Below are 17,963 nucleotides of genomic sequence, written 5' to 3'. Positions count from 1 at the left end.
GTAAGGTGTCCTCAACACCAGCGTGAGAGGTGCGGCCAGGGGCTCGGGTTCCCAGAGGGAGTAGAAATGGGAGTAGAAAAGAGTTCCGCCTTAGCGTGGCCTGTGTCTTCCTCTGCGTGCGTGGCCGCTTCCAAGCGGAGCGCCACTTGGACGACCGCTCGCTTGCCTCTTCGCGGGCAGGACCGCCGGCGAGTCCCTTAGCTTCTCTGGGCGTAGTTCTTCCTCATCTTTGAAGTGCCAGTGCTGCCTTCCTCCCAGCATCTCCTGAAGGTTGTGAGAGTGTGAAAGCACGTGGTGTAGTTCAGTAGTTAACGACCTTCCTGTTTGTTGTCCTGCTCCGTGCAGGGAACTGGATGGTTTGATAGACAGGTGTATTCTGGCTGCTTGGAACAGGGCTGCTCCCGACCTGCCAGCACTTTCTGAAAGCAGCTTTATGTTCAGGGCCCAGCGGAGGGGCAGGTCCAGGGTTCCCGAGCGCCTTCTGTCTTGCCGGCCCTTCCTGCTGGCAGCATCTCCACAGAGGGGCCCTTTGCTGTGTCCACGAACCCGTCCACATTCCACCCCAGACACCCGCACCTTAGTTGGCATTAGGGTTCAGTGTTAGTGGTGCTCATTTTCCGGGGTTTGGACAAACACCTGAAGACAGGTGTCTACCACGGGGAGTCTGTTCGCTGCTGGAGAAATCTCCGGTGCTCCCCTGCTCATTCCCCACTCCGCCCCGGCAACCGCCGATCTTCAGCGTGTCTGTAGTTTTGCCTTTTCCAGAATATCCTGGAATTGGAATCATGCAGAACATGTATAGGCTTTTCTGTGGGCTTCTTTGACTTTGTGGCATGATTTCAGTTTCCTTTAGGTCTTTTCATGGCGTGATTGCTCGTTTCTTTTCGGTGCCGAGTGATAAGGATGCCGTGGTCTGGATGGATGGTTCACCCGCTGGCAGACAGCTCGGTTGCTTCCGTGGCATTTATGAGCAGTGCTGCTGCGGTACCCGGGGGCAGGTGTCTGTACGGATGCGTCTTCAATTCCTCTGGGTGGATAGCAGGGAGCAGGCTTGCTGAATGGACTGTGACAGCCCCCGTCCCCCCACGCAGCCCTCAGGGAGGCTCTCCCAGTCTTCCCTCTCCAGCTCCTGCAGACGGCCCTACTTCTCAGCGCCGCGGTCTTCCCCCTGGTGGTCTGCTGGCCAGCGTGAGCTTTCCTTTGGGGTCTGCCACAGAGCCCTTCCTCACAAGGAACTTCCTTAGATTTCCGGGACTGGAGCGAGCGTCTGCGCGCTCTTCCTCCTCACGGCCCCTCCCGTTGGTGCTGCTGTGAGAGGGTCTGTGCCCTTGAAAACTGCACACAGAACGTGTGTTTCCCGTTTCCTTGTGGGTGGAGAGTCCCAGGGTGTGTATGGGTGTCACTGTGTCCCGGGGAGGGCTGGTCCTCACACCGCAATGTCGAGTTCTTAGAGGGTGGGATTTTTTTGTGTTCCTCACTCATCGTAGGGATATGCAGAGGTTTGTGGAATTGATTGCCACGTTCTCTTTCTTTCTTTTTTTTTTTTTAAAGATTTATTTATCTATTTATTTGACAGACAGAGATCACGAGTAGGCAGAGAGGCAGGCAGAGAGAGAGGAGGAAGCAGGCTCCCCGCCGAGCAGAGAGCCCGATGCAGGGCTCGATCCCAGGACCCTGGGATCATGACCTGAGCCGAAGGCAGAGGCTTTAACCCACTGAGCCACCCAGGCGCCCTTTTTTCTTTCTTTTTTAAAGATTACATATTTATTTGTTAGACACAGTGAGCACAAGCAGGGGGATGGGTAAAAGCAGAGGGAGAAGCAGGCTCTGAGCAGGGAGCCCAACACAGGGCTTGAGCCCAGGACCCCGGGATCCTGACCTGAGCCGAAGGTAGAGGCTTTGCCGGCTGAGCCCCCAGGGGCCCCCACTGCCAGGTTTTCTGAGAGCCACACCTGTGCCGTGTAGGAAGGCAGCGGCAGCTTGGTTATGCTGCTTACACTTTGTGTTCAACTCAATTCCCATCTTCTCTTCTCGAGTTTGAATTGCTGGCACCTTTGCAGCTCTTGGTACCAGGACAGTGTGTTCTTTCCCTGGCAGACGAGTCTTGCTGGGCACTATGACAGAAAGGAGAGGGAGGCCACGTGGTGACGCCTCCTTTAGACCCCAGTGTCCGGCTCGTGGGCGTGTGGATACCGTGGCTTACAGGGTTTCGCTTCTGTTGCTCTCAGAACGCCTGTCAGAGATTGCTTTGTGGTGGCTCCTGGTCAAGTTGAAGCGTCTGTGTTTTGCTCGTGGGAATGCATCACAGTTTCCTGTTCAGTCGCTCTGCTCTGAGCCAGAGTTTGGGACCTTCCTGTGGCGCGCGTGGTTTGGTCCTGGGCAGGCGGACTCACTGTTGGGTTGCTGTTTGGTTTTAGGTGTTCACAGCCTTCGAGCACATGGCCCGGCAGGACGACGAGAAGAGGAGGAAGGAGCTGGAGGAGAAGGCCAGGAGGAAGGAGGCAGAGGAGGCCGTGGCCACGGCTGCTGAGCAGGAGCCAGTCCCGGCCCCGGGACAGGAGGTGGAGGTCGGCCCCGGGGCAGACTCAGGCGGGCTTCCGGGGCCACGGGGTGCCGGACTGGAGGTAGCCCCTGGCTCAGAGGAGGCAGAGCCACCAGGAGCTCAGGCGGGGGCCGCCGAACTTCCAGAGGAACCCCCGGCCCTTCCCAAGTAAGAGTTTCTCCTTCACAGTTGCTCTCGTGCTCGGTATCTGCTGGCTTCAGGAGTCCGCGGTACCCCGCCCACTCTGTCTCTGCATTTATGGCACAAACTGTGCTTTGGATACAAGGGGTGGGAGGTCACTTGGCTGTGGTCTTTTTTTCCTCCCTTGACGGCAAAGTAATGAACTGCCTGTCGTATGGCCAGTTCAGAGCCAGAGTGAGCGAGAGCGCGGGTGCCGGGACGCTCTCCCTGTGACCTGCCCTCCGTGTGCGGCTGGGACTCGGGGGCTTGGCTCCATTCTTATCATGGGCGCGCTGCTGGGGTGCGGGCCCCAGACCTTCAGGTGGGATGGGGGACCGTGGCCCCAGAGTCCCCTTGGAGACTGCTACTTTGTAAACGGACTTCTTGGCACGCAGTGGCTCAGTTTTCACCTCTGCAAAGCGAAGGTGAGCTTGCTGGCCCCTGCCTCAGGCTGTTGCGGTGGTCCGTGCGCCCGGGGTCAGTCTGTGTGCCCTGGGGTCGGTCTGTGAGCCTGGGGCCCTGCGGCTGGGGCTTGGCTGCTGCCGGCTGGCCTTGCATCCGGCCCTGCAGGGCTCCTGCCTCCCGGTGCTATGCCCCGTCCTTCGCTGCCCCATGTGGGTGCGAAGATCTGCTTGCTCCCGTGTGCGAGCTGTGGTGGTGTCTGAAAGGCAGCCCGATGCTGTCAGCCTGCTCCATTCTGGCACAGTCTGCCATCTTCCCGATCCTGCTGTGGTCCCTCCTCTGACTTGGCTTCCCTGCGGTTCTCTGCGTGCTCTCTGACCTGTTTTAGTGTCTCTGTGGTTCCTAGACAGTGAGGCAAAGCTGACAAGCTGTGGGGTCATAAAACGCGGGAGTGGTGGGATACACTTTGTGATGCTGATGTGGGGCAGGAGTGCAGAGGCGGAAAGGCCAGGCTGAACAGTGCGGCTCAGAGACCACTGGGGAAGAGCAGGGCTTGGATATGGAGCTCGGGTGGAGAAGGGGCAAAATAGGGTCTGGGGCCTGGTTGTGGGTGGGGACTCGATCAGAGAGCAGAGCTCGGATAGTTTCTTGGAGCCCAAAGAGCTTTCTTTCTTTCTTTTTTTTAAGATTTTATTTATTTATTTGACAGAGAGAAATCACAAGTAGATGGCGAGGCAGGCAGAGAGAGAGGGAAGCAGGCTCCCCGCTGAGCAGAGAGCCCGATGCGGGACTCGATCCCAGGACCCTGAGATCATGACATGAGCCGAAGGCAGCGGCTTAACCCACTGAGCCCCCCAGGCACCCCCCAAAGAGCTTTCTGCAGCATTTCCTGTAGTGTGGTGCGGGTCTGCTGCTGGGCAGTCTTTCAGCTTTCTGAAAGATTTTCAGTTTTCTGAAAATCTTTATTGGAGGTTCATTTCTGAACATGTGTTTGCTGTCTGTAGGGTTCCTGATAGATGCTGCTTTTTTTTCAGCACTTTAAAGAATGTCATGCCCTATTCTGTTGTCTTCTGATAAGAAGTGAGTGTTCTTTTGTTCCCCTCTGTAAGTCCCCGCATGCTTGTGAGATATTTATGATAAGTCTCAGCAATCTGGTGACCACCTGCTTCACGGTGGGATCTCTGAGTTTGTGCCACTGGGGTTTCTGCACTTTGTTCCGCCTCTGTGTTGTGAACCCCCTTCTAAGATGCTCTTTGTGCGTCCTTGGGAGCCTTTTATTGCCCTGTCGTCAACTTTATTGTCTTTTCTTCTTTAGCGTCTGATCCTTAGTTAAATTCATCACTGATTTTATTTATTTATTTATTTATTTATGACAGAAATTACAAGTAGGCAGAGAGGCAGGCAGAGAGAGGAGGAAGCAGGCTCCCTGCTGAGCAGAGAGCCCGACGTGGGGCTCGATCCCAGGACCCTGGGATCATGACCCGAGCTGAAGGCAGAGGCTTTAACCCACTGAGCCACCCAGGTGCCCCTATTTCTTTTAAGGTATTTTTCGGCTTTGCATTTCCTGTTGATTCTCTTTTACGGCTTTGATTTCTAGTACCCTTATTGTTTCTCTTAAAGTTGTTTAATATGTTTATAATAGCTTTTTATCGTCTTCATCTGCTAATTCCATCATTTCTGTAATTTTTTGTTTTATTGGCGGTTTTCTCCTGATTTTGGGTCATATTTTCCTTCTCCTTTACATATCTGGTAATTGTTTTTTAAAGATTTTATTAATCTGAGAGACCCAGAGTGCATGTGCAAGTGAGGGGGAGAGCAAGAGAGAGGAGCTCAGGCAGACTCTGTGCTGAGCGTGGATCCCTTGATTTCGGGCTTGATCTCAGGACCCTGAAATCACAACCTGAGCTGAAATAAAGAGTCAGACACTTAACCGACTGAGCTACCCAGGCGCCCCATATCTGGTGATTTTTTATGGGATGCCTGCCGTGGTGGGTGTTATGTTGCTCCATCTCTGGATTTTATTTTTTCCTTTAAAGAGTGTCGAGGTTTTTTTTTTTTTTTTTTTTTTTTAAATATTTTATTTATTTATTTGACAGAGACAGATCACAAGTAGGCAGAGAGGCAGGCAGAGAGAGAGAAAGGAGGAAGCAGGCTCCCTGCTGAGCAGAAAGCCCGATGCGGGACTCGATCCCAGGACCCTGAGATCATGACCCGAGCCGAAGGCAGAGGCTTTAACCCACTGAGCCACCCAGGCGCCCCAAGAGTGTCGAGTTTTGATCTTGAAGGTGTTATTCGCAGATCAGTATGACCTTTCAGAAACTTGTTTCTGAGCTTCTTGGGGTAGTATGTCCGGAGCACCTTTGATTCTATGGCTAGTTCTCCTTGTTTTAGAACATGGCCCTCTTGGGCTCTCCAGAATGTTCTGTTGTTGCTGCTTGAAACAGGAACACCTCCCACCGCTTTGTTAGTTTTGGGGTCATGCGGGCTAGTTCCCAGGAATGTCTGTCCTCCGTGTTACATCGCACGTGGGGGTGGTTGACGGCAAAGACTCAGAGATACTGCAGTTTTCTGAGCTCTCTCTGTGTGTAGCTGCCCTCTTCCAGGGCTCTTTGCATAAAATATTTGGGTATCAGAATGAAGGCTGAGCATATACTTACTCACTTTAGTTTTATTTATTCTGGTATTACTCGTTTCAGCAAAATTTTGGAAGAGTGCCACATTTGCATTTGGGGAACGGTTATGGACATTTATAAACTATTTTAAAAGCTGACCAATGTGGGGATGTGACAGTCCATTTTCTGTGGCAGCCTGGCCGGGCCCCATCCCTGGGTATCATGGAGACACTGACTTGGGTGTTGCTGTGAGGGTGTTTGCTGGAGGTGCTCGGCGTCTGTGACCCGGTGGCTTCAGGTAAGGGACATCGTCCTAGGTGACTGAATGGGTCTTACCCATCAGTTGAAGGGCACTGACAGCAGAGCCGGGGCTTCCCTGAAGCAGAAGAAATTGATGCCATGGAGGCGGTTTCACCCCCTTCCTGGAGAGCTCCGCTGTGGCTTGCCTGTGGATTTGGGCGCGGCCCAGCTGGCCGCCAAGGCTGCCTGAGTCGGTCTCTGGCATAACTTTCTGAACGTGTGTGCGGGGGTCCTGCTGGTTCTGTCTCTGGGTGAACCCTGATGTTCGCAGATACTCTTGTCCTGGAATGTTGTATGACAACAGTGGTTTTCAGAGTGGTAATAAATTTGAAAACGTTTGAGGCTGTAGACATGCAGAGGAGCAGGCTGGCAGGAGACCAGTGACGAGCAGTGGCTGTCAGGACTGGTGGATTCGGTTCTCATTGTCCTCTGTTCCCTAATTTTCCTGCAGTGAACATACATTTTGTTTTATTAAATGTTTTTTTTTTTTTGCATTTTGTTTTATTTTATTATTATTATTTTTTAAAAGATTTTATTTATTTGACAGACAGAGATCACAAGTAGGCAGAGAGGCAGGCAGAGAGAGGGGGAGGCAGGCTCCCTGCTGAGCAGAGTGCCCTATGCGGGGCTTGATCCCAGGATCCCAGGTTCTATTGTTATTATTTTTATTATCTTACTTTTTATATTATTTTATTATTTTTATATTATTTTATTATATTATTTTATTTTTAAGATTTTATCTATTTGTTGCAGGGAGTGGGGAGAGCAAGCATGAGCCAGGGGGAGCGGCAGGCAGAGATGCAGAGAAGCAGGCTCACCACTGAGCAGGGAGCCCGATATGGGACTCGATTCCAAGACCCTGGGATTATGACCTGAGCGGAAGACAGATGCTTAACTGAGCTGCCAGGTGCCTTTTTTTTTTCTTTTCTTTTTTTTTTTTTTAAGATTTTATTTATTTATTTGACATATCATAAGTAGGCAGAGAGGCAGGCAGAGAGAGAGGGAAGTGGACTCCCTGCCGAGCAGAGAGCCTGACGCGGGGCTTGATCCCAGGACCCTGAGATCATGACCTGAGCCCAAGGCCAAGGCTTCACCCACTGAGCCACCCAGGTGCCCCGTTTTTCTATTCTTGAACCCACAAGTTGTGTCCTGGGCCAGAATGAGAGCGAGTTGCTGGAGTTTTGTGCTGGTGTGGGTCCAGCGTGGCGGTGGGGCGTGTTCTGGGAGAGCCGGTGCCGCAGGGCTGGCCCTTCCCTGTGCGGGAGTCTTCTTGGCCTTGGGGTACTCATTGGCTTCCCATGAACAAAGCAGGAAGTTGTGGCTCCCCCTGTCTTATTGCAGCGGGAGGGCAGTGTTGTGGACGGTTGGAAGGGCAGTGTGGAAGCCAGCCTTTTCCTCGTTCTCCCTTTAGTGGCACCCCTCGTGCCTCCCGTCGGTGCCAAAGACCTCGTGTCCCGTAACTGTAGCTCTCCGCGCCTCCCTTGACGGGGTGACACAAGGTGGGGGCTCTGGCCGTGGGCACGCAGAAGCATGCCTGTTCTGGGCCCCCCGTCTGGCAGCCACTTACCACGGTCTGGGCTGGTTGGGTGATTTCTGCTGCTCCTATTTGCCACCCCCTGCCAGTGGTCCTGCCCTGTTGGCCGGTAGGGTCACATGTGTGCTCCTTGAATTGAACAGGAGCCTGGGCACTGGGGAACGAAGGAAGACAGCGCAGGCGCGGGCTCCTGCGTCCTCCGCACGCACACATGTCCTCGGCTGTCTGTCATGTGCGGCGCGGGCTGAGACACACTTACTAGAACGTGGCGGCTCGTCTCCAGACAGACGAGGCTCTGTCTGCCCGGGTCCTGGCTGCCTCTGTGGAGTCACCCTGTCCCCAATCCAGGCCTTGCCAGCCACAGATCTGTTTTCTGCCCCAGAGATGGTGCAGGGTATACTTTCTTTTGTATACAGTTACATACTGATTTTTATAGTAAAGCCACATGAATGGTATTTTGGGGGTCACTGAGGGGATGTTTGAGGGAAACTTGAATTGGGTCTAGTTTTCCCATTGCTGTGAATTTCATTCTTTGTCCTGCTCTGCTGTCATTGTCAGTAGGGATTTTCCAGGGAAAATCGGGAACGGGGCCTGCCCTGCAGCTTCAAGTGCTTGGTTTTGTTCCTTAGAGAGGAGATTGAGTTCCAGTTCACAGAGTTCCTGTGCACGCAGGGTGGTGTTTGAGAACGTGTCTGTGTCTGCACAGAGTCGTCCACAGCACACATCCCTCTGTCCCAGTGTTCACAGCGGGCTTGACTCCCGGGGTGCTGGGAAGCTTTAGAAACTGCAGCCCAGCATCACTGTACTGTGGAAGGAGAGGGGGACAGGCTTTGGGCCCCTCTCAGAGCTCGGTGGGGCTCCGGTTTTGCGTTTTGTGCTTGCGGTCTTGTTCTGCACGGTGGTTGTGGCGGGGGTGGGCAGGCGGTGGCAGCATCAAGGGTCCTCCCTGGCCTGGCATCCCTCTGCCGCCGGCCTGCCGTGGATCCTGCAGCCCCCTCTAGAGGCCCGCAGGTGTCGCTGCCGCTGCCGCACTGATCCCTGCATTTGCTGGTGCTGGCATACCGGCCAGAATCCACAAACGCTGGCTTTTGCCTTCGTAAGTCACAAACAGAATTCTTTAAAAGAGAAGAAAGGGAAAGGAGAGATAAGCAGAGAGTAAATAATGACGTGGAAATGGTGTCTGCCCGGGAGCTGTGCCTGGATGGAGGACGGGTGCTCCGTTCTGCCGAGGTTGTGCAGCCATGTGCGTGGGGAGCACCGAGGCCGCCTGTTCCCTGCGTGGGAAGGGGTGGCAGGGAAACCCCGGCGTGCTGACCTGCCTCCCGGAGGCCTGGGAGAGCACGCAGTGCTGGGCAGCTGCTCGGTGCTCTCTCTGGCTTCAGTGGCGTGGCCTTCGTGTGCAGCTGCTGGAGGGGTTGGGTCGGGGTGCTGCCTGGGCAGGGGATGGCCTAGCTTGGAGGAAAGGTTTCAGCCTTCCTGCTCATACCCTCGGCAGAGGCTTTGTCCTTGTCCTGCTTCTCCTCTGGGTTCGGCTGCCCCCAGAGCCAGGTGCCGCCCTGTTCCTTGGTGCGCCCATCTGTGCCCACCCCTCAGCAGAGCCTTGCAGCACCTCTCTCCCTCCCTTCTGCACGTCACTGTGCCTTCTCAGAGCCCATGTCTCATCTCACTGTCTGCTTACACTGCTTGTTCCCCCGTGTTTCAGTGCTAGGGCCGAGAGCTGCGCTGCCCTGGGTGAGGGGAGCCCCCGATGCGTGCTCAGCACCTCTCCCTTGGTTCTGAGCCCTACTTGGCCTTGGGGAGGCTGCCATGGGAGCAGAAGGTGCAGCTCCCTGCTTGGGTTTGTTGCTCAGCGGTTCCTTTGCTTGTTGGTCCTGGCCTTTTCAGGTGCCTGTGGCAGGGGGCCCCTTGGCGGAAACATGTGAACATACTTGAATGGCACCCCTGATGCCCGCTGTGTCCTCTGAAGAGAGAGGATTGACTGGAGGGCTGTGCAGGGAGCACTCCTCTAGGTCCCGGCTGCTGTTAGCAATGTTACTTCTCTTAAAAACAAGCTGTCCATTTTTCTTTCTAGTTACGCACAACATAGATTATTTGGAACATGAAGATGTGTCTAAAGAATAAGAACATTCTGCCGTTTCCGGTGTTCTGGGAGATTTTCTGGATTTTCTACCTTCTCTGTATGTGAACGCGTGTGTGCTGGTGTACACACATGTGCACGCAGAAGTTTTTCTAGTCGCGTTACGCTGTGGTTTCTGTTTCGCCGAGTCTCTCCTGCCTCCCTGTTGCTGACTTTGAACCCACGTCGCCCACTGCGGAGGGCTGTGTGCCTTGAGCTCTTGTGCTCACATAGGGGTGTTGGCTGTCATCCCGTGCGCAGAGAGCCGTGGACAGAAGCTGTGCCTAGGGGGGTGTCTGCCGGCCTTCCCTGTGGATTCATTTGTGCCTACTCAGGGCTGTGCCTGGGTGAGTGGCCTCGGGGTCCATGTCCTGTGACCTCCGGGGCAGCAGCTGCTGCCTGGCCCTCTGACCCCTCTCTCTGAAACTGCCCCTCCTCTATGAACCTGGGACGCCGAGCCCTCCGCAGGATGTATCTAGATCCTGAGGCAGGAGATCTGATTTTGGTTGTTTGTTACGAGTACTTATTTCTTTCTAGAAGCTGCGTTTCATCTTTATTTTGCAATGCGCTGATAGCTGACAGGCTTCGTTCTTAGAAGAGTTTGGCCTGCACATCTTACGACAGTGACTTCTCTTGACTGTTTTCAGTACTGGAAGTGTCTGGGCACAACGACCGGGTGCCCTAACGTTCAGGGTGGAGGGCTGTGGGGAGCGCATGTGTGCGTCAGCGGGGAGGCATGTGGGGAACCTGGGGAGCTCGTCCGTCTGAAGTGTGTGTGGAGACGGAGGACCTGGTGTGCTTGCTTTTTACAGGTGAAGAGGTCTGCTTAAAATCATGCGGTTAGAAGATAGGGTTGGGGGACTCAAGTAAGAGTCCGTGCACGCAGAGGCCTGAACTCGGATATGTTTGCTTCATTGTGTTAAGAAAAAGGCGACTATTAACGGAATAATCTGACAGATCCTTTTCAGAAGTAAAACAACCGGTTTCTAGTTAAATGTTTTTCTAGAACATTAAAGAATGTAATTTTGTATGCTAGCTTTTTTTTTTCATTGGAAACAGCATATATGCCCCTTGCTGAAAATGCGTTAGGTAGAATTTAAATACAAAGGAGAGCAGACAGCAGGGAATCCGCCCATGTGTGCTCCGGGACCCCGTGTGTGCACGTGTGGGGTGCTCAGGTCAGCCTTAGCGCCTGACCCCTCCTGCGCCGTGAAGCATCTGCCTCATCATTTCATCTGTACGTACTCCGAAACCCTTGAAGCTTCCAGGTTTTTCTATAGCTTACTTAATGATAAAGTTCTGTTGGAATCTACAAATAAGGCTTCAGCCACATGCCGTTTATTTCTCTTTTCTTTTCCTACACTTTATTTGTTAAAAAAAGAGCCCGGGTGTCTGGCCGTGGAGCACGTGACTCACCATCTTGGGGTCTTGAGTTCAGGCCCCACATTGGGCATATAGCTCGTCTGAACGCACATCAGACTGTGGTGCGTGCAGTTTCCCGCTGTCTGACCGTCGCACAGTGAAGGAAATCGGCAGTTACGTTTACAGTGCATGTGTTGGGCGAGTTACATACAGTAGGAGTGTGTAGTGGAAGTGCGCTCTCCCTAAGGGGACCGTTGTGTGTGCTTTCTTTTGTAAATGTTTCTGTTTTATACAGTTCCCGTGTGTCGTGTTTGTAGGTATATACGTCTGCCTGTCTCCTGGCCCCCGTCTGTACGCTGTGTGTGGACTTCCTCCTACCCCCCGAGAGTGCTGGGGTCTCCCCGCTCTCCTGGCGCAGGCGCCCCAGATTAGGTCCCTGTGCTGCAGTGAAGGACCCAGGGAACGTTGGAGATGAGCCATGGAACCTGGGTTGGCCTTGAAATTGCTGGGGCTTCAGAATGCTGATTACTGGGCCAGCCCGCAGCGATCTGAAATTCCTTGGGTGGGCCCTGTGTTGCGATTTCCAGAAGCTTTGCAGGCTCCTCTGACTGTAGCTGAGATTCCTTCTCCCGGCGCCTCCAGCTCCCCCACTGTGTGGCGTCGTGCCGTGGCTTAGAGTCCCTGCAGGGAGGGTAGCTAGGTTGTTTCGGGTGTGCTGCTGTCGCGAAGGGTGCTGCACTGAGTGTGCTGTATGCGCGCCTGGGGACAGTGTATGAGTGTCCACGGAGCAAATTCCTGGGGCAGGAGCGACTGGGTCAGAGGGTGCAGCGTGTGTAATTGTGATGTGTTGCTAGATCGGCCCCAGGGGGTGTACCAGCTTTCTCACTGCTGGGGTGTCTGACCGTGGTGTCTGACCCAGCCCAGGTGCCAGCTGGTGGCCCTGGGCCCATTTCTTGGCTTCTCTTAACCTTTGCTGCACCAGTTCGATTTGAAATGCCATTCCCTGTGACTTATGTTGGATTCTGATTGGCTTTGTGTATGCTTCTGTGTTTTCCTTTCGTGTTCTGCTTATTCTCAGATACCGAATCCTTTGTCCTCTTGGTTTGCCTGTACTGGGCTCTTTGGTTCACCAGGGCTTTATTGTAATATGGTTGGTTTTCTTAAAAGATTTTATTTATTTGGGAGAGAGGAGAGAGAGCATGGGCTCGGGCAGGGGGGGGGGCAGACGGAAAGGGAGAAGCAGGCTCCCCGCTGATTAAGGAGCCCGATGCAGGGCTCGATCCTGGAACCCTGAGATCATGACCTGAGCTGAAGGCAGATGCTTAAGAACTGAGCCACCCAGGCGCCCCTATTGTAATGTGTTTTTACACTTGGTAGGACTAGTGTTTCATCTCGCTGTCCCCTGTATCCACCCCACAACTTTTCTGGAAAAATTTTCCATATGAAAATTCTTTTGAAATCTTCATTGGGATATATCAGATATATGTTTAAAATTAGAGGTAATTGGCATGTTTACATTATTGAGTCTCTTTGTTTAAGAACAGGCTAGGTCTTAGTTACTTGTCCTGTTTTACACTCTTCTAGAATTTCACCGGCATAGTACTTTATTACTTTGTTGAAAGAATACAGCAGGTACGACATGTGACGTACAAAACAAGCTCATTGTGTTCCTGCTGAGGCTTCCAGTCAGCAGTCGGCTGTTAGTCTTTAGGGAGTCAGAAATCACATCTGGATTTTCTAATGCAGGGGGCGGCTGGTGCCCTTAATGTCTTCGTTGTTCAGGGGTCATATCTAGTACTTACTATAGTATTTTAGTAACTGCTTAATACATTTGAAATATTTTTAACATTGAGAATTTTCAAGGTACCTGCGTTTTTTCTGCCTCTCAAATTTGTCCAGAGCAGCTGGAACTGTGGGGCTGATGTTAGCTGAGGAGGCAGGAGCAAGCAAGGGGCTGGTTCTTTGGGGCCTTGGATTTGGCCTTGGCTGCCTTGCGTCTGAGGAGCTGAGAGGTGTGTGTGTGGAGCCCAGGCTTGGATGTGCTGATTTCCGGAATTCTGTGTATCACTCAGTGCTCAGCACGACAGGTGTACGCCTTCATCCCCATCACTTGTTTCCCAGCTCCCCCGTCACCTTCATTGTGTTCTTATAGTTAAGAGTCCGTTTCTTGGTATTCTCTCTCTCTTTTTCCTTTTGCTTGTTTGTTTTGTTTCTTAAAATCCACATACGAGTGAAATCATGCTACTCATTTTTCTCTTACTTCGCTTCATGTTACATTCTTGAGATATCCGTGTTGTTGTAAATAGTAAGATTTCATTCGTTTTGTGGCTGAGTAATATTCCAGCAGTGTATGGGGGTTCCTTTTCCCCCATATTCTTATCACATTTCTTTTCTTTTCCATTTCAGCCATTCTGACTGGTGTGAGGTGGTGTCTCATTGTGGTTTTGACTTGTATTTGGCTGATGCCACGTGATGTGGAGCAACTTTTCATGTGTCCGTTGGCCATCTGGATGTCATCTTTGGAGAAACGTCTGTTCATGTCTCCTGCCCATTTTTTAATAGGATTACTTGGTATTTGGATGTTGACTTGTATAAGTTCTTTATAGATTTTGGACACTGATCCTTTGTTGGATATGTCATTTGCAAATACCTTCTCCCATTCTGTAGGTTGCCTTTTAGTTTTGTTCATTGTTTCCACCACTGTGCAGAAGCTTTTTTTTTTTTTTTTTTAAGATTTTATTTATTTGACAGATCACAAGTAAGCAGAGAGGGAGGCAGAGAGAGGGGGGAAGCAGGCTCCCCACTGAGCAGAGAGCCCTATGCGGGTCTCGATCCCAGGACCCTGAGACCAGGACCTGAGCTGAAGGCAGAGGCCTAACCCACTGAGCCACCCAGGCGCCCCATGTGCAGAAGCTTTTTACTTTGATGAAGCCCCAATAGTTTATTTTGGTTTCATTTCCCTCGCCTCCAGAGACCTATCTAGAAAAATGTTGCTATAGCTGATGTCAGACATTACTGCCTTTGTTCTCTTTGAGGATTTTTATGGTTTTAGGTCTCACATGTAGATCTTTCATCCATTTTGGGTTTGATATTGTGTGTGGTGTAAGAGACTGGTCCGGTTCTATTCTTCTGCATGTGGCTGTCTAGTTTTCCCAGCATCATTTGTGGAAGAGACTTTTTCCCATTGGTTATTCTTTCCTGCTTTCTCGAAGATTAGCTGACCATAGAATTGAGGGTTTGTTACCGGGCTCTGTATTCTGTTCCATCGATCTGTGTGTCAGTTTTTATGCCAGAACCATAATGTTTTAATCACTATATCTTTATAATACAGTGTGAAGTCCAGAATCATGATGCTACCACTGTGCTTTCCTTTTTTAAGATTTTTCTGGGTATTTGGGGTCTTCTGGTTCTGTACAAATTTAGGATTGTTTGTTCTAGCTCTGTGAAAAATGCTGTTGGTATTTTGATAGGGATTCCATTAAATCTGTAGACTGTTTTGGATAGTGTAGAGATTTTAACAACATTTGTTCTTCCAGCCTGTGAGCATGGAGTGTCCTCCCATTTATGGTCCTCTTCAAGTTCTTTCATGAGTGTTGTACAGTTTTCAGAGCACAGGTCTTTCACCTTTTTGGTTAAACTTTTTTGTGGGTATTTTATTTTTGCTGCGGTTGTAGATGGGATTGTTCTTAATTTCTCTTTCTGCTGCTTCATTGTTAGTGTATAGAAATGTAATGGATTCCTGTATGTGGATTTTGTGTTGTGCGACTGTCCCTGAATTGGTCATTTCTAGTAGCTTTTTTGGTGGCGTCTTTAGCGTTTTCAAAATCTAGTGTCATGTCGTGTGCCTAAAGTAGAGGTTTTATTTCTTCCTTACCAGGTGTGAATGCCCTTTTTTTCCTTTTTCTTGTCTGATCGCTGTGGCTACAATCTCCAGTACTACGTTGAATAAAAGTGGTGGGAGTGGACGTCCCTGTCTTGTTCCTGATGTTAGGGAGAGAGCTCTCTGTTTTTCCCCGTCGAGTAGGGAGGGCATTGTAGGTTTTTCATGTAAGGCCTTTGTTCTGTTGAGGTGTGTTTGCTCCAGACCCACTTTGTTGAGGGTCCTTACTGTGAACTGATGTTGTACTTTGTCAGTTGCTTTTTCTGCATCCGCTGAAATAATCATACGGTCTTTATCCTTTCTGTCACTGATGTGATGAGTCACACTGATTGAGTGGCATACATTGAATCATCCTTGCATCCTGGGAATAAGTCCCTCTTGATCATGGTGAATGATGCTTCTAATGTGTTGCTGGCTTTGGTTTGCTAATGTTTTATTGAGAAATTTTCTGCCCTTGCTCATCAGTGGTACTGGCTGGTCCTCTTTTTTAGTGGAGTCTTTGTCTGGATTTGGTATCAGGGCAATGCTGTTGACCCTGTTTACTTGTGACCCTCCATCCCAGCACCTGGAACGTGCCTGGCACGTAGTTGGCCCTCGGTACCAGATGAGTGCATGAATGGTTCAAGTTTAAAGTCAGGTCAAAAAACAACCCTTTGAGCTTGAGCGCATCTAGTGAAAGTCGTGACCTAGTAGCTTTCTGTGTCTCTTGAGTTTTCGAGTACCACCCTTCACACCGGCATCTGTTCCGCTTGTCCCTCATGCCTTTTAAGGCAACTTGGTGTTCTTCAGACTCCCTAGCCGGGTCCTGAGGCTGCTGTGGCCTTTCCCTGAGAGGTCAGGTGCTCAGCCTCCCTGGCGACATGAGTCCCCATGGGAGGGAGCCAGGACGGTGTGCTGGGGGCCTACTCCACACAGGCCTCAGGCTTGTGAGCCAGACCCCAGGCTACACGCCTCACGCCTGCAAGTGGAACCTGGGACACCCTTGGTGTAGTACGACAGGCGGAGTTTGGGCACCTGCCCGTTGGAGGGTCGGGGCCTCAAGCAGGGCCTGGGTGTACAGGCAGCCTCGTCTGGAAGCTTCCGTGAGGCCCCTGGGGGTCACGTGACCGTGTGCATCGGGCGTGTCCCGTCCTCTGCCAGCAGAGGAGCCGGCCCTGGAGCCGGGTTTGACGGCCGAGCAGGGCCAGCGCATGCTCCGTCCGTGCCTCTCAGCTTCTGCCTGTCTGCGCGCTCTTAAAAACTTCGCGTTTGCACCTAACTCGGGTCTGCGAAGAAAAACGTTGCCAAGGTCGTACTGAGAATTCCTGCGTCTCCTGGCGTCAGTGTCTTCCGTAACTGCGGGCGGCTGAGAGCTCCCCTGAACCTTGTTCCATGTTGCCGTTTTTCCAGTAGTGTCTCTTATCCCAGCCCAGGAGGTGGCCCATGGTCATCACTGCGTTTGGGGCCCAGTTCCTCCATCTTGTCTCTCAGGACCTGGACACTTTTCGGGAGGGCTGGCGTCTCTTTCTCCTGGCAGGGTGTCCCTCAGCGTGGCTTTGTCTTGCTCCCTGCGACCAGCTGAGGTGGTGGCAGTGGCCGCCACATTTCTCTGCTGAGGCCTTCCTCTGCCCCCTGTGTCACTCCTGAGGTGTGTTGTCAGAGCTGTGTTGTGATGCAGTGTGCATCTTGTTTCCCCAGGTAGTTTTCCCCACAAACAGCTGTCAACCGTTGTCGCCTGACGCTGTGATCGCTGAGGTGGCCGCTAGGTTGTGACTCTGCTCCTGTCCTTGCTTCTGCTGTCATCCTAGGAGGAGAGGCTGCTCTCTCTCCTCCCTCGCTCAGTCTTGGGTGCGATTATGTGTGTGCATTGTGCTCACTGATGATGTCCCCTCCCTGGTTTTGCTGCTCGCGGTGTCCCTTCCAGGGGATGCGTCCTTTTCACGTGTGGACGTTGTCTCTCAGCCTGGCTCTGTGTCCCTGCACCACGTGATATGTGGGTCCTCCCGTAGGCCCATCGGCAGCCTGGGCCTTGGACCGGAGAACCAGGGTTTGGGGCTGGGCTCCAGGCCTGGTGTTTGATGTCTTTCCTGGTGTGTTTCTCGTTACCCTCTGAAACCCTCCTGCTCGGCTTTTCCCCTCCTGACTGCAGCCCTCACTTCCCTTCTTTGAAATGTGGGGTACAGATGGGAGTAGAGCCTTTGAAGCGTGGGGTACAGATGGGAGTAGAGTACAGATGGGAGAATGCCCTCTGCATTCACGTGCCGGCTCTGAGTCACTCAGCCTCTGGCCTTGGGGCCGCTGTTGCCTGCCTGGGAACAGGGGAGGCTCCAGGCTTCCAGGCCTGGCAGGGCTGTGCGCGGCGGTGCGGGGAGCGTGTCGTCTGGAGCTGAGCGTGGGGCCTCTGCTTCCACTTGGTGGGGCCTGGGGCGTGAGTGTGTGGGTCCTTTGTCTCGGGACCTGGGCGGCTGGTGGGCAGGGTTGCCAGCCTGCATGGGCCTCTGACGGGAGGCCGTGGGGATGGAGGGCTGGGCGCTCCTCCATCACCAAGGATGCGAGCCGTGCTGCTTCCTGCGGCCGCACTGTCGCCTTATGGGGTTGGAAGGAGCTTCTCCCCTCTGTGGGGCAGCTGTGGCTTACCGCAGGCCCAGCCTGGGGGGTGGCAGGGGGCCGTTGGCAGGAAGGCAGCCTGCGCCCTTCAGGGGTCCACAGGAGGGGTCCCCGTGCTCTCAGACAGCATCTTCTCTCTGGGGGGGATGGGCACAGTGGGTTCCGGCCTCTCCCCCCATCCCCTGGGGCTATCCTTCCCCGTGCACGGCATCCCAGTGCAGGCAGGCCCCCGAGAGCCTTCTGTTCGCTGCTGCTTGAGCTCCACAGTAAGTGGGTGGTAGGACGAGCTGTGACCTAAAAACACTCGAGCGCGTTCCAGGAGTCCCCGGGGAAGCGGAGTACAGTAGGAGGGATGTCATTTCAGATGTTCGTGTCCGCCCAGGAGAACACTCTTCCAGGTCCTTGTTTCCTCTTGCTGCGGAAGGCGGTGCTGCTGACGCCATGACCTG

The 17,963-nt window shown here is 52.6% G+C and overlaps 1 protein-coding gene across 14 annotated transcripts in view; it reads left to right on the top strand.

Annotated features, from left to right (window-relative positions):
- NUDCD3 (NudC domain containing 3) overlaps positions 1 to 17,963 on the top strand; it is a 59,575-nt gene that overhangs the window by 2,229 nt on the left and 39,383 nt on the right. For all 14 annotated transcript variants that reach the window (XR_004276949.1, XM_032305419.1, XM_032305417.1 and 11 more), the window contains exon 2: positions 2,418 to 2,710. Coding sequence is in view for 13 of the 14 variants with exons in the window: in XM_032305419.1 (XP_032161310.1) it covers positions 2,418 to 2,710 (293 nt within the window). In the remaining variant the exon portion in view is untranslated. The remainder of the gene's footprint in view (positions 1 to 2,417; positions 2,711 to 17,963) is intronic.

Source organism: Mustela erminea, chromosome 11, assembly GCF_009829155.1.
Source record: "Mustela erminea isolate mMusErm1 chromosome 11, mMusErm1.Pri, whole genome shotgun sequence".
Taxonomy (NCBI): Eukaryota; Metazoa; Chordata; class Mammalia; order Carnivora; family Mustelidae; genus Mustela; species Mustela erminea.
Note: the sequence above shows the minus strand (reverse complement) of the source record. Positions and strands in the feature narration are given on the sequence as shown.